The sequence below is a fragment of the Scyliorhinus torazame genome, chromosome 19 (genome assembly GCF_047496885.1).
Source record: "Scyliorhinus torazame isolate Kashiwa2021f chromosome 19, sScyTor2.1, whole genome shotgun sequence".
Taxonomy (NCBI): domain Eukaryota; kingdom Metazoa; phylum Chordata; class Chondrichthyes; order Carcharhiniformes; family Scyliorhinidae; genus Scyliorhinus; species Scyliorhinus torazame.
In genome coordinates this window covers 132,718,040-132,743,942 of record NC_092725.1, presented here as the reverse complement: position 1 = coordinate 132,743,942, position 25,903 = coordinate 132,718,040, and the positions used below count along the sequence as shown (strand labels likewise).

At 46.5% G+C, this 25,903-nt stretch overlaps 1 protein-coding gene across 11 annotated transcripts in view; it reads left to right on the top strand.

Annotated features, from left to right (window-relative positions):
- LOC140396535 (suppressor of tumorigenicity 7 protein homolog) overlaps positions 1-25,903 on the top strand; it is a 258,308-nt gene that overhangs the window by 77,857 nt on the left and 154,548 nt on the right. For 2 of the 11 annotated variants that reach the window (XM_072485258.1, XM_072485257.1), the window contains exon 1: positions 19,665-19,969. The exons of the other annotated variants lie outside the window; for them this stretch is intronic. In XM_072485258.1, coding sequence (XP_072341359.1) covers positions 19,948-19,969 — 22 coding nt within the window. In that variant the 5' untranslated portion in view covers positions 19,665-19,947. Of the gene's footprint in view, positions 1-19,664; positions 19,970-25,903 lie in introns of those variants that run through there. 11 annotated transcript variants of the gene reach the window in all.

The window sequence follows — 25,903 nt, the reverse complement described above, 5'->3', positions numbered from 1 at the left end:
AAGCCAGAGCGCTGCGATTTGCACTATGAATAGGGCAAGGAGGCAGGTCCTGAATGTACCCATGCTGTTGGAAGCAATCTCATCCACACCGGCCATCCAGCCAGCTGGCTCCCCAAAGAGTTTCTGTGCACTTTCGTAGTCCGGAGCTATGAGTCGTGGTGGTGGAGGCTCCAATTTTCTTTCCATCACATTGGAAGTCTTGCTACAACTGTATAGGGCATTGGTGAGGCCACACAGAGAAGGGTGGGGTGGGAGATCTGCAACTAGGGTTTAAAACTAATGGGTCTCCCATTGAAGACTGGGATGATGGGAACTATTTTCTATCTGAGGATCTTTAGCCTTTGGATTTCCCTTCCACAGAGAGCAGTGGAGGCTGGTCATTGAATATATTCAAGGCTGAGTTGAACAGAACTTTGATCAACAAGGATGCCTGAGGTTATGGGAGAAGGACAAGAAAGTGGTGTCCAGACCACAATGACACCAGCGATGCATGTATTGAATGACAAAATAGGCTTGAAGGATCAAGTGGCCTATTTCTCCCATGTTCTTAAATTTACTTGTGTGGCTCGGTGTAATTTCATTTTATAATGCTCCTCGTAGCATTCTGTTAAAGGCATCCGGCCGTTCTCACCAGCGGGACCTTCACCGACGGTGACCCCCCTGCCGCGGGCTTCCCGGCAGCGGGAAATCCCATTGGCAGTGGCGGAGACAGGAGATTACACCGCTGGCCAATGGTGGGCTGCCTCCTGCCACCGAACAACACGTGTGGAGTTAGTGGGATTAATAAAGGAGTTAGTAGAGATGAAAAAGGAGCCCCAAGAATTAAAAAGTAACCCCCAAAAATCAAAAGGTAGCCCATGAGAAGACTCCTCGAAAAATAAATTTGACCCCTGTCGTGGTGTCACACCGTGGGCAGGCCAGAATAGTTATCAATATATCTAACTCCAGTCTTCACAGTGGAATTGGGTTCCTGATTTAAAATTCACTCCGGCTGTGCTCCTTTACCCATGGGTTGGGAAAACTGGCAGTGAAAGGCAGGCGGGAGCTACTGTCTCCACAAAGTGAGCGCCTTTTCCACGATCCTTTTAGGCCAGGTGAGACGGGAATACTCCCCTGGCCCCTCATGAAGCCTTTAGCCTCTCCCTGCAGATCGTTGCCTCTTTCTCCCTCCAGCCCCGCCCAATGGCCAATTTGTCCCCAACCCATTTGTAATCACCAAACCCCCCCCTCCCCAATTACCCGGGACTGTCTCCAAAGTGTCGCTGGCTTTTCCTGCTGGCAGCTGGTCAAACTGACAATTTGGTTAGCAACTGGGCAGGAAATGGACCAAAAAAATCATCAAGGTTGAGTTCAGCAGGACCTTCGCATCCCTGGAGTTCTTCACTTGTTTTTGTGGGTCCCCTGTACCCTCCTTACCTCCCATAATTATCAAACCCATATTCTCTATGTCTACCCCAATGGACTGCTTCATTATTTTAAAGATCTCTAACAGTTAACCTTTCTGTCTTGATTAACATTTCGAAGAGACCTTAAACTGGCATTAAATTCAAAGAACCATATTTAATCCTGTAACCTAAAATAAACTGAATATTGACATTATTGTGAAGAAAACAAAGGTAGTTGTAAATAATTTATACTTTTATTGGTAAACAATAAAAATAAGGCATAATTTTAGGTGGGTTTAATTTAATGTTTCCACATCTGGAAGGGTAAAACCAATTGTTCGATTCATGATAGACAAAGATGTTTGGATGTGTCGGGTTTGGTTACGTTCAAACTGTGTTTCTACGTAGAGAAATGAAATAATGAAAATGAAAATCGCTTATTGTCACAAGTAGGCTTCAAATGAAGTTACTGTGAAAAGCCCCTAGTCGCCACATTCCGGCACCTGTTCGGGGAGGGCAGCGGCGTGAAGAATAAATAAAATAAATAAGCATATGGGTGTTGCTGAGCAACTAGGGCTTTGTGAAGTCGAGAAGCTTTTAAATTTACCTTTTTGCTGAATTTGTAGGAAGTTGGAGGTAGATAGTCAGAGAGAAGGCAACTCCCACAGCTAGAGAAAGAACATCTCTCTCAGCTTTGCTCGAAGAAAAGCCATACCATAGAATAATGGTTGAGAATGCAGAGATCTGAAGAACAGCTAATTAAGAAAAGTAGAGAAATGAAGATAAGTTTCCAAGACATCTGAGAATAAACTTACTTGAACAGAACATTGTTTAGTAAAGCCGGACCGAGCTGAGAATAAGGCTGAGACATCAGAAAGATATCTGAAGTAATTTTCAGGTTTGTGAGATTTTACTACAGCCTGTGGAATGTGAGTTAAAATAACAATGGAAATCAGTGGCTGGATCTCGGGCAAAAGCAGTTAAGACAGAAGAAATCGTAAAGGGATTGGTGTAAACCCTGGACTGGATTCACTGTTAAAGGTGAAACAGCAGCTTTGTTTAAAAGTGTCATTTGAAAAACCTGGTCTGAATTTTTGAATGCAAACCGCTAAGGTAAAGCAGTATTATGAGAGAAGATTTTAAACATGTTTTTGGGAGTATAATTTGGGAACTCTCATGCGATCATCATCATCTGGGGTGATTCTCAGGAAGAACAAAACCACAGACACTAACTCGGGTTCAGAACAGAGTGTGTATGTTTGACCACAGTCGTATTGTGTGCTTAAAAAAGACTTTGTGTTCATGAAACCATTGTAGTGTAAGATGTACTTTTTAATCAGTGTTAATCTTAAAATATGTGTGTAATTGTTAAGTTAAAAGGGGAGTAAAGTAGTATTGCATTATATTCCAATTTTTTTCATGTTTAATAACCTTTTTCTTCTTGTTAAAATGAATTAGCTGTCTTGTGACTCTATTCCTCCAGATTTTATAAAACAAGTGAAGGTCTTTTGAGTCAGGGTTCCATTATGGGATCTTCCCATCCAGTTATTACATCAACTGGGATCGTAACATTACCTTATCTTGTAATTATCCCACTGACACACTTGAGATATATTCTATGTTCAGAATGCTATTATAAATGAAAGTGGTGGTTAAGAAACTGTTACGGCAAAACTGGAGGGTGGGCAGAGAGAATTTTGAGCTTAGCTTAATTAGTTGTTTTAACAAGATTAACCCATTCCAGTTTAAAGTAAATATAAATTTCAGGGATTTGAGGGGATAGAGAGGTTTCCAGTCCAGGATTCTGCAATAATATATTTGTAAGTGATAAGTATACCTGGGGACTACATGTTACACAGCACAAACCACATCTGATTTTCCTTTAAATGATGGTAGCTGATACAAATAGAGAGGAATCTGTTCCATTCTTGGGAGATAACAAGGAAATTCTAGAGCTTGTCACCGTCTAAATGGCATAACCCGTTCTGCTTCATATTCAATCATATTTCAGATACACGCGTGCTTTAGTTGTCTGCAAAGAAAAAACAGGTGAACTGCGTAAAATGCGTACACCCATTATCATTGAAACTTGAACCAGAAAGTTAAAAAATCAAAATACAAAAGTGAATGACATAGTATAGAGAGCCAGCCTGATGTAAACCACCTTTCCCTGTTCTATTGAGCTGATTTTTGTTGAACAACTCTGCCCTATGTTTCTGAATAATCACCAACAAAGTATTTTAAAAGAATCGTGAACCCCATTTTGTGAGCATTGTGAAGAAGTGCAGCTTGTAATATTACTCACTAGGATGAGGCATCACTCGAGTAGGAATAGTATGACTTGGCCTGGATATTGTCCGGTATGTCTACAGGGATGGTAACATGTTGCTTGGTATGGTACTGGACTAGTAATCAAAAGTCTTGAACTAATGGTTTGAAGGTATCAGTTAAATTGTATGACTGCAACTATGGATTTTATGGATTCAAGACTGCAACTGGGGATTTAAATTCAGTCAATTACATAAAATTTGGAATAAAAAGCTATATAACAGATGGGTGGCTGAGGGGTTTTCAGTTCAATTTCTTTTTTAAAAAAAATATATTTATTCAAATTTTTCCAACAAATTTTTAATAACAAACAAAAGGAAGAAAAAACACAAACCCCCCATTCAGAAATAATAAACTACATACACATTGGGTTCCTCCCACATATATTAACCCCTCCATATAACATTCAACAGTACCCTTGGGGAACCCCCCCCGCCCAAATACCCCCCCAAAAGAGGCCTCCCCCCCCCCCCCCCCCCCCCCCCCCCCGGGTTGCTGCTGCTGCTGCCCTCCTCCTAACGCTCCGCGAGATAGTCTAGGAACGGTTGCCACCGCCTGAAGAACCCCTGTACAGACCCTCGTAAGGCAAACTTTATCCTCTCCAATTTAATGAACTCTGCCATGTCATTTATCCAGGCTTCCACGCTCGGGGGCTTCGCGTCTCTCCATAATAACAAGATCCTCCGCTGGGCTACCAGGGACGCAAAGGCCAGGATACCGGCCTCTTTCGCCTCCTGCACTCCCGGCTCGTCCGTTACCCCAAATAATGCCAACCCCCAACTTGGCTTGACCTGGACTTTCACCACCTTGGACATAGTCCTCGCAAGACCCCTCCAAATCCCCTCCAGTGCCGGGCACGACCAGAACATGTGGACGTGATTTGCCGGACTCCCTGAGCACCTCCCACACCTGTCCTCCGCCCCAAAGAACTTACTCATCCTCGCCCCTGTCATATGCGCTCTGTGAACAACCTTGAATTGTATTAGGCTGAGCCTGGCGCAAGAGGAGGAAGAGTTAACCCAACTCAGGGCATCAGCCCACAGACCCTCATCTATCTCCTCCCCAAGCTCCTCCTCCCACTTGCCCTTTAGCTCCTCTACCGCGGCCTCCTCCTCTTCTTTCAGCTCCTGGTAGATCGCCGAGACCCTGCCCTCTCCAACCCATACACCTGAAATCACCCTGTCCTGAATCCCCTGTGCCGGGAGCAACGGGAATTCCCTCACCTGCCGCCTCACAAACGCCCTCACTTGCATATACCTTAACGCATTTCCCAGGGGTAACCCAAACTTCTCCTCCAGCGCCCCTAGGCTCGCAAACTTCCCATCTATAAACAGGTCCCCCATTCTTCTGATCCCTGCCCGATGCCAGCTCCAAAACCCCCCATCCATCATTCCCGGGACGAACCGATGGTTCTCCCAAATCGGGGACCAAACCGAGGCTCCCACCTCGCCCCTATGCCTTCTCCACTGCCCCCAGATCTTCAACGTTGCCGCCACCACCGGATTCGTGGTGTACCTTGTCGGCGAGAGCGGCAGCGGTGCCATCACCAGCGCCCTCAGACCCGTGCCCCTGCAGGGCGCCATCTCCAACCTCTTCCACGCCGCCCCTCTCCCTCCATTACCCGCTTACGGATCATTGCCACGTTGGCTGCCCAGAAGTAGCCACACAGATTCGGCAGCGCCAGCCCTCCCCTGTCCCTGCTACGCTCCAGAAACACCCTCTTTACCCTCGGGGCCTTATTTGCCCACACGAAACCCATGATGCTCCTACCTACCCGTTTAAAAAAGACCTTGGTAATCATAATGGGAAGGCACTAGAACACAAAAAGAAACCTCGGGAGGACCATCATTTTAACCGACTGTACCCTGCCCGCTAACGACAGTGGCAGCACATCCCATCTTTTGAAATCCTCCTCCATCTGCTCCACCAACCGCGTCAAATTGAGCTTGTGCAGTGCCCCCCAGCTCCCCGCCACCTGAATCCCTAAGTACCGACAGTTCCTTTCTGCCCTCTTCAATGGTAGGTCGTCTATCCCCCTTCCCTGGTCCCCTGGATGCACCACAAAGAGTTCACTTTTCCCTACGTTAAGCTTATAGCCCAAAAAGTCCCCAAACTCCCTTAGGATCCGCATGACCTCCACCATCCCCTCCACTGGATCTGCCACATACAGCAACAGGTCGTCCGCATACAGCGACACCCGGTGTTCCTCACCCTCTCGAACCAACCCCCTCCATTTCCTGGACTCCCTTAGTGCCATGGACAAAGGCTCGATTGCCAACGCGAACAACAAGGGGGACAGGGGGCACCCCTGCCTCGTCCTAGGTACAGCCGAAAGTACTCCGACCTCCGCCAATTCGTAGCCACACTCGCCACCGGGGCTCTATATAGGAGCCTGACCCACCTGATAAACCCCTCCCCGAACCCAAACCTCCGCAACACTTCCCACAGATACTCCCACTCCACCCGGTCAAAGGCCTTCTCCGCGTCCATAGCTGCCACTACCTCCGCCTCTCCCTCCACCGATGTCATCATAATCATGTTGAGGAACCTCCACACATTGGTGTTTAGCTGCCTACCCTTTACAAATCCCGTCTGGTCCTCATGAATCACCCCAGGGACACAGTCCTCAATTCTCGTGGCCAGCACTTTTGCCAGCAACTTGGCATCCACATTGAGGAGCGAGATCGGTCTATACGACCCACATTGCAGTGAGTCCTTCTCCCTCTTCAGAATCAGCAAGATCAGCGCCCCGGACATTGTCGGGGGCAGGGTCCCCCCCTCCCTTGCCTCATTGAGTCCTTACTAACAACGGGCCTAGCAGGTCCACATACTTCCTATAAAACTCAACCGGGAACCCATCAGGCCCCGGGGCCTTCCCCGCCTGCACGTTCCCCAATCCATTAATCAGCTCCTCCAGCCCAATTGGTGCCCCTAAACCAGCCACCTCCTGCTCCTCCACCTTCGGGAACCTCAGTTGATACAAAGATCGTCGCATCCCCTCTTCCCCCGCTGGGGGCTCAGATCTATACAGCTCCTCATAGAAGTCCTTAAATACCTCATTCACTCTCGCCGCACTCCGCGCCGTATTTCCCCTGCTATCCTTAACTCCACCTATCTCCCTCTTACGAAGCTGGTGTGCCAGCATCCGGCTCGCCTTCGCTCCATACTCGTACGTCGCCCCCTGTGCTTTCCTCCACTGTGCCTCTGCTTTCCCTGTGGTCAACAGATCAAACTCTGTCTGGGGGCTTTGCCGCTCCCTACGTAGTCCCTCCTCGGGGGCCTCTGCATATCCCCTGTCCACTCTTAAGATCTCCCCCACCAGCCTCTCCCTCTCCCTGTCCTCTCTCTTCTCCCTGTGGGCCCGAATGGAGATCAACTCTCCCTTGACCACCGCCTTCAACGCCTCCCAGACTACCCCCACTTGCACCTCTCCGTTGTCATTGGCCTCCAAGTATCTCTCAATGCACTTCCGCACACCTCCTCATCCGCCAGTAATCTCACATCAAGACGCCACAGCGGGCGCTGGTCCCTCTCCTCTCCTAACTCTAGCTCCACCCAGTGCGGGGCGTGATCCGAGATGGCTATGGCCGAATACTCCGTTCCTTCCACTTTCGGGATTAGCGCCCTACTCAAAACAAAAAAAATCTATCCGGGAGTAAGCTCTATGTACATGGGAAAAGAATGAGAATTCCCTGGCCAGGGGTCTAGCAAACCTCCATGGATCCACCTTGGCCGCAGCCGGCCTCTTCCCCGTCCTGGATCCAGCACCGTGTTGAAATCCTCCCCCCCCCACCATTATCAAGCTTCCTGCCTCCAGGTCCGGAATCCAACCCAGCATGCGCTTCATAAATCCGGCATCGTCCCAGTTCGGGGCATATACGTTTACCAGTACCACCCACACCCGCTGCAACCTACCGCTCACCATCACGTATCGACCTCCATTATCCACTACAATATTCTTGGCCTCAAACGACACGCTTCCCCACCAGTATTGCAACCCCTCTGTTCTTCGCGTCCAGCCCTGAGTGGAATACCTGTCCTACCCATCCCTTTCTCAACCTGACCTTGTCTGCCACCTTCAAATGTGTCTCCTGAAGCATGACCACATCTGCCTTCAATCCTTTTAAGTGCGCGAACACCCAGGCCCTCTTGATCGGCCCATTCAGGCCCTTCACATTCCAAATTATCAGCCGGTGTGGGGAGCTTCTCACCCACCCCGCCGACTAGCCATCTCTTTTTTTAGGCCAGTCATGTGCCCGCGCCTCCCGCACCCTCCAGTCCCCCAGACGGCGGACCCCCGCCCTGACCACCTCTCCTATCTCCAGTTCCCCATTGGCCAATGCAGCAGCAAACCTGAACCCCCCCCCCCCCCCCCCCCCCCCCCCCCGGGCTAGATCCGTATCTAGCTCTTTTGCTCCCCCCATAACACTCCCGCAAGTCAGCTGACTCCTGCTCACCCCGGCCTCTCCCGCCTTCCCACCGACCCCCCAGTGTGGGAATCCCCCCTCCACCTCCGTCAGTGTGCGCTCCACCAACCCCCACCACCTTCCCTCCCTAGCGCGGGAAAAAGCCTGCGCTTTCCTGAGCCGCCCCACCCCCTCTGGCGCAGCTCTTTTTGCGGCCTTATCTCAATTCCCTCTTCCCCGGGCCTCCCCTCCCTCCACCACCGGCGCCCACGCTCTCCCACAGCCTCTCCATCGAATCCCTTCACCCATCCCCATCCAGCACCCAACCAACCGAACATTCCCACACGCAGTTAAAACCATAGAAATATACAGCAGACATCCCCCCCCCACAACCCCAGTCTCTCAATTTGAGTCCAACTTTTCTGCCTGTAAAAAGCTCCAAGCCTCCTCGGGCGTTTCGAAATAGTGGTGCCGATCTTGGAATGTGACCCACAATCGCGCTGGCTGCAGCATACCGACCTTCACCCCCGTCCGATGTAGCACCGCCTTGGCCCGGTTAAAGCCAGCTCTCTTCTTGGCCACCTCCGTGCTCCAGTCCTGGTAAATTCGGATCTCCGTGTTCTCCCACCTGCTGCTCCGCTCTTTCTTGGCCCATCGCAAAACACACTCTCTGTCCATAAAGCGGTGAAACCTCACCACTACAGCCCTTGGCGGCTCGTTGGCCTTGGGTCTCCTCGCCAGGACCCGGTGAGCCCCATCGAGCTCCAGGGGGCGCGGGAAGGCTCCCGTACCCATCAGCGAATTGAGCATCGTGCTCACATATGTCCCAGTATCGGACCCCTCAACTCCTTCAGGGAGACCCAGTATCCGAAGATTCTTCCTCCTCGACCTATTCTCCAGGTCCTCAAATCATTCCGCCCACCTCTTGTGCAGCGCCTCGTGTGCCTCCACCTTCACCGCCAGGCCCAAGATCTCATCCTCGTTCTCCGAGGCTTTTTGCCACACCTCCCGGATCGCCACCCCCTGGGCCTTCTGGGTCTCCACTAGTTTCTCAATCGCAGCCTTCATTGGCGCTAGCATTTCGGTTTTCGGCTCCTCAAAGCAGCGTCTGAGAAACCCCTGCTGCTCCTGCGACCACAGCGCCCATGCTGCTTGGTCTCCACCCGCCGCCATCTTGCTTTTTCTCCCTCTCACTTTACGCTGCTCCAAGATCACTTTTTTCACCGCTCCACTCCTGGTCCAATCCATAATGTCAGGGATACCCTGCTGTCACCTTCCCACACTGGAAGCCGTCGAACAATTGCCGTTGGGGCCCCTCTAGTGGGCCCAAAAGTCTGTTCTCGGCGGGAGCTGCTGAACGTGCGACCTACCTAGGCATAGCCGCAACCGGAAGTCCCCAGTTCAATTTCTTTGACCGTACCCCAGCCAAATAACTACTAGATTGTCATAAAAACCCATCTGGTTCACCAATGCCATTTAGGAAGGTTGTTAGGATTCTAGACGAGAACCCAATTATTGTCAATTTGTTAATTCTGTGAGGAAATGCTACTGTCCCACAGGAGTTATATAAGTTGATCCATGGGTATCTTTTATGTTAAAACAAACTTTACACACAAAATTAACCACGTTGGCAACAAAGAAATAGCTTTACAGTTAATAGTTACAACAATTCATAAATAGAAGAGAAAACCTTAACTTACTTCCTAAACATGCCACTATGTCCTAATTAAGCAAACCAATATATTTAAAATATCATTCCTGAATAAAGTTAACAACCACGATTCTACTTACCTTTCCCTGTTCTCATGTGAGTGTCCCTTTAAGAAAGTTCTCTTCACATGGTTTCAATGATGCCATTTTCATAGATTATCATAGAATTTACAGTGCAGAAGGAGGCCATTCGGCCCATTGAGTCTGCACCGGCTCTTGGAAAGAGCACCCTACCCAAAGTCAACACCTCCACCCAACACTAAGGGCAATTTTGGACACTAAGGGCAATTTATCATGGCCAATCCACCTAACCCGCACATCTTTGGACTGTGGGAGGAAACCGGAGCACCCGGAGAAAACCCACGCACACACGGGGAGGATGCGCAGACTGCGCACAGACAATGACCCAAGCCGGGAATCGAACCTGGGACCCTGGAGCTGTGAAGCAATTGTGCTATCCACAATGCTACCGTGCTACCGGGTGGAGCTGGGCTGTGGCTATGAGGTGAGAGAGGCTTTCAGTTTCAGTTTGACTGCTGTGGGCTCAGAAGTTAAAAGAAATGTTTTACATGTCTTTCTATGTTTTAATTTTTAAGAGCTGTTCCAGTAAAAAGCACGTTAGTTGTGGCTGACTGTAAAGATATAGTTATTTCTCTGGAAAGAGCTTGAATCTGCTGTTTGAGACTGGATCAGAGGTTCAGGAAAAGGACCAGTCCCATTCAAGTGAGAATACAGTGTCCTGGGCCACGCCCTTGAAAAGTGGTTTTGGTTTATTGGATTTTGTTCTTGAAATGGAACAGCTAAGGGGGAATTCATTAAGTGTTATACATAGATTACTGTAGCTGTGTAGTGTCTTTATGTTTGTAATTGATAATTCTTGCTGTGTTATATATATATATATATATATATATATATATATATGTTAACTGCGTTCTTGTTGTGATTAAAGTGTCTAGGAAGTCTGATGAATCACACCTGAAGCAAAGACTTTTGTGCTCATCCTAGCCAAATCAACATAAAGGTTGTAGATCAGATGAACTTCATAATACACTTTGGGGTTTCTAAGCCCTGGCCCATAACACTGGCCAGAACCTTTGGAGAAATAACCTTTCAGGACCAAACTGAAACACCTTTGTTCAGATGAGAGTTTTCGGACCAACTGACTTTCCAGACAGATCTGGCTTCTCCCATCAACTACATAATCTGGACCCAAAGCATAAGGCATTCTATTGTCTCTTCTTACAAGATGTGCCTTGACTTGTTTAGCTTGGACCAAACAATGGGCGGAATTCTCCGATGCCGGCTCGCCGATTCTCCGGCGCCAATTTTTGGGCGCCTGCGGGATCGCCGCCGCGCCGGTCGGGGGCCGATGAAAGCGGCCACCCCCCCCCCCCCCCCCCCCCCCCGGGCTATTCTCCGGGCCTCGACGGGCCAAGTGCCCACCAGTTCAGCCGAGTCCCGCCAATGTGGGTTACATATGGACCTCGACATTCTATCTGCGGGGACCGTCTTGGTGGGGGGGCAGGGGGGGCCGATCTCGGGGGGGGGCGGGGGGGGCGCGGCGGGGGGGTGGGGGGGCGGGGGGGGGGGGGTGGTGGGGGGGGGGGGGCGGGGGGGGGCGGGGCGGGGGGGGGGGCTCGGTTCGGATTGGAGAATCCCGGCCAAGACCTTTCTTAAATTATCTACGCCTCAGGAGTCCTTCGAACCTAAACAATATTCCATTAGCTAGCTAGCTGTAAGCAAGTAAATAGTTCTCAAGTGCTATTAGCAGAGCATTTCAGCTGCAAATAAGTGATTACCTCACTTTTACCACACCTTAATCATAGCTCTAGCAGTCATACTGTCTGTAAGCACCCTAATCCCGGTTTTAATAACTGCAAAAATCGGGCAGCACGGTGGCGCAGTGGGTTAGCCCTGTTGCCTCACGGCGCCGAGGTCTCAGGTTTGATCCAGGTACTGGGTCACTGACCGTGTGGAGTTTGCACATTCTCCCCGTGTTTGCATGGCTTTCGCCCCCACAGCCCAAAGATGTGCAGGGTAGGTGGATTGGCCACACTAAATTGCCCCTTAATTGGAAAAAATGAATTAGGGATTCTAAATTTTTTAAAAAAATAACTGCATTACTGCAAAAATTACAGAATATGACTATCCCTTACATTCATCACAAAGGAAGTTTGCTGCCTTTACCTTGTCTGGCCTGCATGTTGATTCAAGCCACTCAGTTGCTTCAGGAAAGTGGCTCATATTATCATCACCTCAAGGACAATTAGACATGGGCAATAAATGCTGCAGCAATGTTGACATCCTGTAAATGAATAAATGTGCTGTAAGACGCTTCATAGAAATTTGGTTCCTAAAGCGCAGTCCGTTACGATCACTAGTTTACGAAGTTAGAATTGTAGTGCAGCCATGACTTGTCCAGTTAACTGCAGACATACAATATAACCCAAGGGCAAGAACCTCCAGAATATGTTGAAGAGGAGGTAGGCTGCAGTTGGCAGGATGGAGGCAGTATAATTATAAACTGGATTCCTTTCACATATATTTCTCTTCTTATTTTGTGTAGAGTACCACCGATTAAATACCCCTCCCATATTTCAGAATATCTAACAATTGTTTTGTTTGGGTATATATCACTAGATTCTTTAGCCGTTTAGGAAAGTTGGGTTATATTCCTTGGGCCGTATTCTATATTCCTGAATATTTGGCCTTGTGGTCAGTCGAACTGCTAATATTTCTACAACTAACTATCTCCACAATGAAAGCCCTGCAGCTGTCTCCCAAGGATTGTCACACAACAGACGGATGATTGAGTGCTTTTCACTACAGTTTCCTGACCCCATTCCCCTGACAGCTCCTGGTACAGTCACAGACACAATAGGTTTACTTCACGACTGTGACTCGAACAGACCCAGAGGGTTGTAAGTCTGGCTAAGGTCTGGGAACTGAGTAATTAAATCTGTTTTTCTTAAGAGGAATAAGGGCAAATTAAATTTACACTTTTATAAATTAAAATGACCAGTTGTCAATTTTTCTTCAGACTACTAGTTAAGCTTTGCTGCTAACTTTCAGTCACTTAACAAACATGGTTATTTTATGATTTAAGTTTTTAATCCAGTTGAGTCAGGTGATTCTTAACATTGAAAGCTGAAAACCAATATATCGTGGTGGTTGGTGATGGTGAAACTGTCAAAGTTTGCCATCAGTATTCCATTGAAACTGACAGCAACTTTGGTAGTTTGCACACGCACAGAATAACATAGAAATTCAGAAGTTCCTGTCATTTCTTCATTCAAAGAGTTGTGTATCTTTGGAATTATGGTTCCAACAGAGGGTTGTGGGTGCTCCATCGTTGCTCCATTTAAAACGTGGAAAGCCAGATTTTTGCTCTTTCAGGGAACCAAGATCTGGAGCCTAGAGTTGAAGCTCAAGATCAACCATAATCATATTAAATGACAGAGCTGACTGGACAGGCCATATGCTGACCCCTCTCTTGTGTTCCAAGCATTCAGTGAGGTGGCGAGGACTTCCACTTCTCGGTTGTAAACATCTACTGTAAAAAAAACAATGAAATGTCATGCTTTGTTGAATGAGATGTTAACTGCGATTTTAATGATATACTAAGTTCACAATTACTGCTGAGCACCCTCACTGACCCTAGAAAGCTGACTTTAGATTTGTAGAATATATTTCTCCATCATAATAAATGTATTTTTAAAGTAACAATTTTAAGGAAGGCTTGCACATGCCGATATTTTAGATTCTATCTAAATCCTGTCATAACCGTTTAATTTTCTATGTGAAAATTTCAATTAAATCTGAAGGATAAAGTGCTTTTAACTTCCTGGTTTGCTGTTGGTGAGAATACTTCATTGTGATTAGATGCTTGCCGACATCACTGCTGTGGAATGCCTGGAGATCTCCCTGTCTTGATGCCAGATTTACTCTGCCACTGGGAAGGAGGAAATTAAGGCCACAGAGATCACTAGATCTTTAAGGGTATCTTTTCTTCAAGTTCAGCGGAGAATGCCATTGCTTTGCAACTGACTGCAAAATCCAGCCCTTTGAAGTTTATTGATTCAATTATTATTGGAGCTCATAAACAATTTCCAGCGAATAATAGATGGGTGAGAATGATCATTTGCTGCTCATGGCATTTTCACGAAAATGATCATCCACACGTTATTCACTGTTTGGAGACATACTGAGCATAAAGGAAGATGTGGTTGTTGGAGGCGAATCATCTCAATCCCAGGACATGGCTGCAGGAGTTCCTCAGAGTTCTTCAGCTGCTTCATCAAAGACCTTCCCTCAATCATTTGTTTTTAAAATAAATTCAGAGTACCCAATTATTATTTTTTTCCCAATTGAGGGTCAATTTAGCGTGGCCAATCCACCTATCCTGCACATCTTTGGGTTGTGGAGGTGAAACCCATGCAGACACAGGGAGAATGTGCAAACTCCACACGAACAGTGACCCAGGGCTGGGATTCGAACCCGGGTCCTCAGCGCCGTAGGCAGCAATGCTAACCACTGTGCGACCGTGCTGCCCTCTTCCCTCCATCATCAGGTCAAAAGTGGGGATGATCGCTGATGGTTGCAGAATTTTCAGCACTATTCATGACTCCTCAGATACTGAAGCAGGAAATGTTCAAATTAAGCAAGACCTAGACCACATCCAGGCTTGGGCTCATAAGTGGCAAGTAATATTCATATCACACAATTCCCAAGCAATGACCATCTCCCACAAGAGAGAATCTAACCATCGCCCCTTCAATTCATTCAGTGACATTACGATTGCTGAATCCTCCAATATCAACATTCGGGGGGTTACCATTAACCAGAAACAGCTGGACTAGCCATATAAATATTGTGATTACAAGAGCAGATAAGAGGTTAAGAATCTTGCAGCGATTAACTCAACTCCTGACTCCTCTAAGCCTGGCCACCACCTAGAAGGCATGAGTCGGGAGTGTGATGGAATACTCTCCTCGTCAAAAAGAAAAAGGAGGCATTTGTCAGGGTTAGAAGGCTAGGAACAGGCGAAGCCCGTGTGGAATATAAGGAAAGGAGGAAGGAACTTAAACAAGGAGTCAGGAGGGCTAGAAGGGGTCACAAAAAGGGTTGGCCCACTGAAGGATAGGCAAGGGAATCTATGTGTGGAGCCAGAGGAAATGGGCGAGGTACTAAATGAATACTTTGCAGCAGTATTCACCAAAGAGAAGGAATTGGTGGATGTTGAGTCTGGAGAAGGGTGTGTAGATAGCCTGGGTCACATTGAGATCCAAAAAAACGAGGTGTTGGGCGTCTTGAAAAATATTACGGTAGATAAGTCCCCTGGGCCTGATGGGATCTACCCCAGAATACTGAAGGAGGCCAGAGAGGAAATTGCTGAGGCCTTGACAGAAATCTTTGGATCCTCACTGTCTTCACGTGATGTCCCGGATGACTGGAGAATATCCAATGTTATTCCTTTGTTTAAGAAGGGTAGCAAGGATAATACAGGGAACTACAGGCCAGTGAGCCTTACGTCAGTGGTAGAGAAATTACTGGAGAGAATTGTTCGAGACGGGATCTACTCCCATTTGGAAGCAAATGGACGTATTGGTGAGAGGCAGCATAGTTTTGTGAAGGGGAGGTCGTGTCTCACTAACTTGATAATTTTTCGAAGAGGTCACAAAGATGATTGATGCAGGTAGGGCAGTGGATGTTGTCTATATGGACTTCAGTAAGGCCTTTGGCAAGGTCCTTCATGGTAGACTGGTACAAAAGGTGAAGTCACACGGGATCAGGGGTGAGCTGGCAAGATGGATACAGAACGTGCTAGGTCATAGGCAGAGAGTAGCAATGGAAGGGTGCTTTTCTAATTGGAGGGCTGTGACTAGTGATGTTCCGCAGGGATCAATGCTGGGTCCATTGCTGTTCGTAGTATGTATAAATGATTTGGAGGAAAATGTAACTGGTCTGATTAGTAAGTTTGCAGACAACACAAAGGTTGGTGGAATTACGGATAGCGATGAGGACTGTCAGAGGATACAGCAGGATTTAGATCATTTGGAGACTTGGGCGGAGAGATGGCAGATGGAGTTAAATCCGGACAAATGTGAGGTAATGCACTTTGGAAGGTCTAATGCCGGTAGGGAATATACAGTGAATGGTTGAACCCGCAAGAGTATTGAAAGTCAGAGAGATCTAGGTGCACAGGTCCACAGGTCACTGAAAGGGGCATCACAGGTGGAGAAGGTAGTGAAGAAGGCATACGGCATGCTTGCCTTCATTGGCCGGGGCATTGAGTATAAGAATTGGCAAGTCATGTTGCAGCTGTATAGAACTTTAGTTAGGCCACACTTGGGGTATAGTGTTCAATTCTGGCCGCCACACTACCAGAAGGATGTGGAGGCTTTAGAGAGGGTGCAGAAGAGATTTACCAGGATGTTGCCTGGTATGGAGGGCATTAGCTATGAGGAGCGGTTGAATAAACTCGGTTTGTTCTCACTGCAACGACGGAGGTTGAGGGGTGACCGGATAGATGTCTACAAAATTATGAGGGGCATAGACAGAGTGGATAGTCAGAGGCTTTTTCCCAGGGTAGAGGGGTCAATTACTAGGGGGCATAGGTTTAAGGTGCGAGGGGCAAGGTTTAGAGGATTTTCTTTGTTCTCCACTTGCCCGGAAAAGTGTAGCTCCAACAGTACTCAAGAATCCCCCCCCTCCCCCCCCCTGAGAATCCCCCCCCCCCCCCCCGCCAAACCGCCATGAGAATAATGGGTCACCCAATCACCCACAGCACACATGCATGAGGGTGACCCAATGCCTCCTACCCTCCAGTGGGTGTCTGGCTACCCTCATCAGCCACCCCTGCCTGAAAGCCAGGCAGTAGAGTGAAAAATCACTGCATTTTCACTTATCCTTCCCTAACATGTGCTGTCTCAGGCAAAAGTGTTTAAAGCAGCAGCTGTTACAAGTATCAACGGCTTCCTTAAAAGCCAAGTGCACTTCAAAGAGCTTCAAATCCCTTGACTGTCTTTGAAATGCAAATCTTCCATTCAATTTCACACAGCAATACATTACACAACCAGTCATTGAGTTTTATTACTCCAGTGACATGTGCTTGGTGGATTGTGGATTGTTGACCTATCTTTCCCTTCACGCTTTAATGCATCTCAAATGTCCTGCTTTGATACGTGCCACAATGTTTATAAACTCTCATGCTATGATTGACAGCTCCTCAAGCTGCAACCCTCCCCATTTAAGCAGAAGTCCCGAGGGTGAAAATGAGTATTTACAAGCGGGACCTGGGCGCCATGGCTACGGAGGGGAGCGGGAGGCTACAAAATCTCTCAAAAAGGCCACTCACTGAATGCATTTAAGAAGGAAATAGATACATTTCTGGACTTCATAAGCATCAAGGAGTATGGGGGGAGTGCGGCATTAAGATAGAGGGTCAGCCATGATCCTATTGAATGGCAGAGTAGGCGCAAAGGGCCGAATAGCCTACTCCAATACGAGGAAGAAGGACAAGGCCAGCAGGCACATGGGAACACCATCAACACCTGTAAGTTCCCCTCCAAGCCACTCACCATCCCGACTTGGAAATATGTCAGCATTCCTTTACTGTCATTGGATCAAAATCCTAGAACCTTCTTCCTAACAGCACTGTGGTTGCACCTACCCACACGCATGGGCTGCTACGGTAAAAGTAGGCAGCTCAGCACCATCTTCCGAAGTGCACTTGGGGATGGGCAATAAATGCTGACCTAGCCAGCGACACCCAGGTCCCCATGAATGAATTTGTTTTAAAAAAGGAGCACAACATCAATTTGGATGGTTTCACTGACGCCCCTTGCCACGATCACTGCCATGCCAATAATTCAGAGCACCATCACCTCTAAGGCTGTCAGGCGATGCCTGCCTACTGATGGTTCTCAATTGTTCCTTCTTGTCATGGGCCACCTTGGCCTGCAAGTTTTAGGGAAGGTTCCAATGATCATGTTGCAATGTGTGTGATTGATCTGCCTGTCTTGGCTGAATAGCTGAAAGTATGTGGAGGCTGCACGATTTGGCACTGAAGCATGCAGCAGTGGTTAAGTATATGAGGGTGAACTGGATTATCTGAATGTTAGGTATTAAGCCCTGATTGCTAGAGATTGCTGATGGGTGAGTGATGGGGCTGAGGTTCGTGAGCAGTGTGTGAAGTTGGCAGTGGTATTGTGCTCAAAAAGATGTACTGAGAGAATGTCGTTTCCGTGCCTCCTGTGTCACAGCGGATTGAATCCCAAAGCCTCAGGTAGTAAGGCTTACTACCTCGCTCTAATATGCAGATTTGCTAAAAGGTGACCCCGCCCATTGTGGGGATTCCCCTTGCAATGTTTTGCGAGATTACGTTGAATCTCGGGAGGCGTTGCGAGCCCAGGAACGCGATCTCCCGACTTTCACCGGCCACGGTGCGCCGTGGCAAGCTGCTTTCTCGGCGCAGCTTTCCGGAGGATCGTGCCCTGAGTCTCGTTTTGGGCGCTTACAGTGGGGTCTTTCTCACTGCCTGCAGGGGCTACTATCTTTGGGGGGAGGGAGGGGGGTATCCTTTGAGTATCAAGGGGAATTACCCCCTCTCTTCCTACCTGCCTGCTTGCAAAAATCCACCACCTGAACTCTTCCCCAAACTGTCTGAACCATCCCATCCAATACCCTGGACTTACCTTATTCTGGGATCCATTGGGCCATTCTTTTGGGACTTATTGCAGCCCTGGCAGTGGCCACTACATAGCTCGTGGCACTGCAGGGACTATTGGGCCTGCTAGCTGGCAGCTCCCTAGGGCCGGGCGGCCTCCCCAATGAGGGGTGCAAGTCCCTCTGGCAGGCAAGCTAGCCTGGCTGCAGAACAGGCTAGCATGCAGCAAATTGGCTTCCGGCTGACTTTGCTTCCGGGTGGAGCGAGCTATCCGCGCAACCCCCCTAATATGCAGCCCATATTTGCTGCATTTACCAAATATCCTTTCTGTATTCCGTTTGCCACTTCTTCAAAAAAGCTGCCTATATTTGTCACATGATGTTCCCTTAAGCAGTTTAATGCCAGCTACCCACCATTATGTTCTTCAGCCACACAATAATTGCTCACTGGGGAGGCGGCACGGTGGTGCAGTGTTTAGCACGGGGACTACAGCGCTGAAGACCCGGGTTCGAATCTCGGCCCTGGGTCACTGTCCATGTGGAGTTTGCACATTCTCCCCATGTCTGTGTGGGTTTCACCCCCACAACCCAAAGATGTGCTGGTTTGGTGGATTGGCCACGCTAGATTGCCCCTTAATTGGAAAAGAAAAATAATTGGGTACTCCAAATTTAAAAAGTAAATAATTGCTCAATAATTTTGTCCAAAATTATTTTTCTTTTTGTTCATGGCATTTAGTTAGAAATCTCTGATTATTCGTAGTATTTCTTTCGGTGCCTTAACAGAGAAACGCTGATCCATTTTACCTGTAGTTTGCAGAATTGATGAGAAGGTCTGCTTTAAAAATAACAAGGGAGTTTTTTGAGATCCTGACACCCTTACACCATGCAATTGTAGTGGATCCTGCACAACACCTACAGTTTTCTTGCAAGTTAATTATTTTATGACTTTGATGAGATGCAAAACAGAAGTGTTTTCCGGTGGTGTATTTGGTCCCAGAGGAGAATATATAGTCTTTGGATGTTGCAACAACAATCTCTCTCCTGAATCCCGTCTTCCATTCATTCTCTTTCTGCTGCTGGTCCCAGTTAGCAGGAATCAGTCTTTGCAGTAAGTGCCTTTGACGTCACTCAATGTATGCAGCCTGTGCTATTGTCTTACTCTGAGCTGTTCTGTGCATCTCAGTGCCTGTGCTCTGCTCTTCTTCATTCAGACTCACTGCAGCAAGACAAGGAGAGTACTTGGTCTTTCGTTTCTGTTGAATTTCCAGCCGAAGCTTTCGCTTGTGGGAGAAGTATAAACAGCATTTTATTGAGGGCTGCTGTGTGCTGTATCAGCTTTCAGGCTGGAACAAGGCAGCCGGCAGCCGCAGAGCCTGGGCTGCATTGTCTATTCTCATGACCCCTGCTGTGTAGCTGCCTCATCCTTTTTTTTTGCAGCATCTGAACCAGCCATGTTCGGCACAGAGTCTTCATGTAAGTACAGTACTGCATCAGTCCGACGATGATTAGTAGGCATCTTTAAGCACCGTGCCAAAGCTTTGTTTTAATGCAGAGAATGCAGACTGGGCGCTTTCAAACAATGAATCCACAGCTTCTCTTAGAGCAGAATTCATGCAGTGTGAATCAGATCTGGGAAGATTTGTGTCACTCTACCTGTTTTTTGCAAAATCTGAGAGAATAGCGTTCTGGGTTTTGTGATGATTTTATACAAAATGCATTGACAGCAAATGTGATTGAGATGCACAAAATAATAAAATTAAGGCCTTTCTGGCAAAAATCAATAAATCACAGGGCAGGGAGTGGAATGGCTGACTTTGTTACAGAGGTGCACTGCATTGAATCTACTCGTTAGTCATAAATTATACAGTGAATTTATCAAAATACGTTTTGTTGTAAAATCCGAGGCCTAGTGACAGGGCTGAGTAGTCAAGTTCTTGAAGTTGAAAAACCCTAAAGGCTCCTTGTGAGATCGGATAACTGTGCCCATAAATAATAATATTTTCATCAGAAAAGTAATTGAGGGGTGGCCGAGAAATGGGAAGACTGCACCACCCCCTCCCCTCCACCTGCCCTATTATTTTTACTGTAGTTGTTGTTATTGACAGGAGATCGCGACATTGTATGTACAGGACCTGAATGCTCTGGTGCCATAGTTGTCTGTTTGACAAGATGCTACAGCATTGAGTTGCATGGAATCAATTGAGCAGCTGGCAAATGAATGTGTGTGTGTGTGCTACTGTGAGCTGCCTGTCTTGAAAGAACAACGTTGTTTGCGTGAAGCTTGGAAAGGTCCTGTTATCACAAAGTGAACTGTTATTTACAGCGCTCCCTTATTTGATAAAGCTGTCCACAGCTTGCCTGGTGCACCCTTGTGTTTGCCGATGTCGCTTGCTGCTGTGGTAACCAGATTGTGATGGCTGAAAATTGATATCTCCTGCAAGCTGGCATACTAAGTATGGGTTTTTGATTAAGTCCGTGGGTGTTAAATGGCCCTAGCTTTTTCTACGCAGGAGGAGAGCTGCTTATCGGCAATGTGGCTCACATTCAAAATAAAATGGGATTAGTTGCCACACAAAATAGCGTTTTAGATATTGTTCAAGGCAAAAATATTGTGCTCTTCCCGTGAGGTGGGATATTATTGTGGCATGGTAATAATTATTTTTACCTTTTTAATTGTGACAGCCGAAATTAATTGGGAGGATGGCAGAAATGTTTACATTGGCTTCACACTTTCACTCTTTAAGGAGTGTGGGAGCAATGTGACAAAATGGCAATTTTCAATTAGTTACTTTCACTTCTGGTCCTGCAAATGAGCTTTTAATGCATTCTGTTATCCCACCATTAACTTCCATTTTTTCAGACTTGCAGGAAACAAAAGAGTTCTTCCTGCTATTCTGTGAAAAAGGCTGAGAAGCCCACATATTTAATGTCATGTAACGAGAACCCTAGTTAAAGCATTAAAATTGTGTCCGTTTCTGGACAGTATGGTTCGGGGACTGATAGCTCCGGATTTAATCTTTTGTTGCCCAAATAGGAATCTGCCATATCCCTTTTCAAACAACACGAATGCCAATAAAAATGTCGGTTCTCCATATAATTCTGTATATAATTCTTGCCTGATGTCTGGATGGAAGGAAGCAGTACCTAGTTTATTGGGTGTTTATAGGCTTTTCATTCGGTCTGTTTTGTAACAAAAATAGAATGAAAATGACTCTAAATCAACGAATTGTCCTACTTTCATTCTTAACTGATGGATTTACCTTTTCCTCATGTAAAATGGTGCCTCGTACATATCCATGGCGTGGCATGGTATTTCCACTTTGGCACTTGAGTTGCTTCTGAAAGAATGTAAGGTAGTATAGTGCAAGTTTGCGAAACAAAGAGGAGATTATCTTTGATTTGGATGGCAGCATTTTTGAGGTTTATGATTTGCGATTTTTATCTGCTCCAACCCGGAGCAGCAGACCCAAGGGTAATTATTAAAATAGTCGGAAGCTAATCTGTTTGTGGAATCTCGTGTAATTAAGTAGATTGAACTTAGGCAGTTGAGCCAATAGTTGCTTTACCTCGGGTGGACTGAACAGTCACTCTAACCGTAGGCTATTCAAGTGACTTACGGCACGATGGGCTATGATACAAGTACTGGCGCTGAGATTGGGATCAAGTAGCCATTGATAGGTGTTCTCCAATTTTTTTTTCATGAGGATCTTAGTGAAAAAGATTACCCCGATAAGTGCTGAGAATATTTAAGTTAAACTGAGGCCACGTTATTATTTTGTGGGGTGGATGTTAACATGGACCAGTAAAGTGGGTGACGTCACAGTACAGCTTAATTTCTGTAAATGCCCATGTTTGTGGTGTAGAATATTCATTGTAGATTAGATACAGAATTATTGGATGCAATAGTGAGAAATCCATCCTATGCCTCTTGCTGCTAAACGGGAGGAGTGCATATAACAAATGACATGGATTCTGTTTATCAACTTAAGAATATGGTGATGAGGATTAAAAACATGAATGCCCCGTGACTTAGTGAGCTTCAACTGAAGCATAGGCATTGCAATTGTTTCAGCCACTTGAGTAAGGGAGAAAAATAAATCAGGATTTACTCTCGTGGTTACCATTTAGTGACCTGTGCGTGCGTCTAGATGTGAAGAGAGGATTGGATGGGCTCAGTCAACTGTGATATTCCTTGCAGTCAATAGCGGCCTGACACACTGCCAAGGCTCAAAGATGATAATGGCCACTTGGGTGAGATTCTGGAGGATCAGCGGTGTTAATGGAACTGTACCTAAACAAAGAGTCAACAGCTTCATGAGAGGAGACGAGCGATGATGGGAAAATTGATTGGAAATACAAAATGTGATATTAACTTCTTCCAGCTATATTTTTCTGACAGCTATCGAAAATACTACTATGGCCATTGCCTCCTGGATAAATTCCAGTAAGAAGGCATTACATAATAGAGGCCCCTGAGAAATGAGCTTTCCCCATGGAGCATTTTATTGAAAACAAGTCCAGGGATGAGGGTGGGATTGAGGTAGGTGGAGTGAAAAGGAGGGGTTGTGAGACAAGAGGTGAGGAATGGCTACCCATTGACGTGACAGTAAATTATTTTAGCGCGTTGGCCAGGCCTGTTTACAAACATGTGTTGCTGAAAAAAATCTCCAGGAGCCCTCTTTGTAAAACAATAAAGAGGTAATGTGGGCCACTCGGGAAATTAAGCAGGATGTTACGAAGGATATGCAACTTCTGTTTTTCTCCCTGGTGAGATGTGATTGCTGTCTTATATTGATCTTAGCGTCGGAGCAGGTACATACCTGGATGATTCCGATTTAAATAACCAGCCATGAAACAAGATCTGCCAAAGAATGTTATAGATGCTTCTGCATTTTGATTGTGAAAGAGCTTTAACTTGAACTATGATTTAAAAAATAAATAAATATTGTGAACACATTAAGACTATGTTCTCCATCAATGGTATAACAGAAAATCCCTCTTAGTTTAAGAAACATGCAGTCAAATTATATTTCTTATGTTGACTTTGTGGAATGTGCATATAGTTGGCTGTCAGGGAGTCTGAGTTTATTGGTGCGGTTAAATGAGGTATTTCTGCATTGCCCCTGATACAGAGCAATTTAGTATAAGTAAGTCATGGAAAGGCATAGCACTTTGCAGTATTATTTTCACCCTTCTTTTCATTATTGAAGGCAGTGATTCGTGTTGGTGTACTTTGCCATGTGTGTCAGCAATCCTCCCATCTCGTGCTCAAAATTCAGCTCAAGTATGTTAGAACGTAAGGGCTGAATGTTCTCTGGCGGGAGGGGGCGGGGAGGGGACCTCAGGGGGCGCCTCGCTTCATGACATTTCCTGACCCACCTTCAGTACCATGAAGGGTGCCATTTTCGCTGTGGGAGGGCAGGTCCCAGTTGTTTTCGAAGTTGCTCGGTACTCTAACCTTCACCCCTCACACACATATTCTGTGGCCTGTAATGCCTTCCATGGCAACACCATGCCAACGTATGCCCCCAGCTCACCCCCCCCCCCCCTTATAGCTGATAGGAAGGGCCCCAAATCACCCTCTGTGGCCCATCAGATCCTCCTTTTCACCTCTATAGACACTCACCCAATATATGTCATGGGCAGGAGCCATCTGGAGATGAGAGATGAGAAAAGATAAACTTCTAACAATCTAATACATTTCTCACTCAGACACACTTGATAGTGAAAATTATCTCCCATTCATAGAATCCTTTTAAATCCCCTCAAGAGGTTAATTTGTTATAAAAACAAAGTAACTTCTGTTCAGACACCACATCAAAGATAACAAATTCTTTAAACAGTTGATCAAACTATGAACTTGAAACACCATGCTGAGATAATGGTAGCGTTTGAAACTCAGCCAATTCAACCATAGCCTTTGGGGAAGTTTCAACAAAGAACGCTTGAAACTGGCCAGCTGCTACTGTAAACTTCAACAGATGGCCTGTCACTCAAAGCAGTCCAGCAGAATTTTTTAAAAAAAACTCTCAGTGACGGCTTCAGTCTTTTGTTTAAGTTTAAAGAGCAGAAGATTTAAAAACCTTCTGGTCCTTACTGTTGTACAGACCTTTTCTACCCTTCAACAGTGTTTAATTCACAATTCCCACACAGTGGATTAAGGCCCTTGCAACAGACAAAGTGGGATCTCTTTGAACTCAGCGCAAAGTGCAAATGGACCTGCTGAATTTGACTTTCCTTCCTGTGTAAATCACACCCTGTCCCTTTTTCCCTACAGGCAAAAGTTGGATCTGTTGGAAATGTGGGTGGGACTTCTCCATCGGAGATCCGCTCACGATTTCTAAAGGCCCGTGGAGTCGGAAAGACTCTGTGAAAACCCGTCCCCGAAAGTTGGCAGGCTTTCTGACTGTGTGGATATGCAGATGAACACCATTCTCTCCTCACCCCAAAATCCATCGACAATGTACTTTTTAATAGGTGAATGATCAGGAGTAGTATCCTTTCAGATTTCCAACTTAGGCTCAATATAGAAATGGTGAAGACAATTATCGATTTCCCACCAACGAGATTGGGAGTTTAAATTTGTATCTTGCCGGTTTTATAGCTCAGCACCACATTTCAGGAGCCACTGGGGCAGCTCAGCTTTGACATTTAGGTTGTGATTTTTATGCTCTTCCCATAATGAGCATTTTAAAAGCGTTCCCTCTGATAGCTCAGCAGAGAGAATTTATACAGTAGCTGGCTTTCATAAATCAGACAAGTCCTAGGTTCAGTCCCTGTTCTTTGATGAGATATTTCTCAACAAGCATGGTGACTGGATGCTACAGTCAGCCACAGAGCCCAAGGAGGGACAAATCGACCAACCATCCTGCGTCCGATTATTATTTTGAAAGGGTATGTCTGGACACCGGATATTTTCAATGGACAGCAGCGACGGCCACTGCTCAGCTGGTAGGAAGCGCAACGCGGTACCTGCAGAATAATATGTGAGCCAAGAGTCAACATCATCAGCTTAGGAGGGGAAACATTTTAAACAGTTGGTGAACTATTTGTATGAATTCTAAGAGTTGATCAAAGAAAGTTTTAAAGAAAAAACCTTCCCCTCACTATGCATATGGGGACTAGTGACATGAATTATACAATCCTGAAATTGACAACTACTGCAAAAATATGAATATCTCTATAAGAGCTCAGGAGGCCTGAGAAGGTAAATTCAAACAGAATTTCATCCAACAACAAAAGCCGGGGTCGCAACACGGCTTATAGTCCAATGGTCCCAACCAGGACAACCGATCACCCCGGTCCTAGTTCGGGCCGGCTTTCCTGAGACGATTTTTCCTAACCCCAGCTGATGGGCCTCCACCCGTTCTCATATTCCACGAGTCCCATGTGGAAATCTATTGGGGT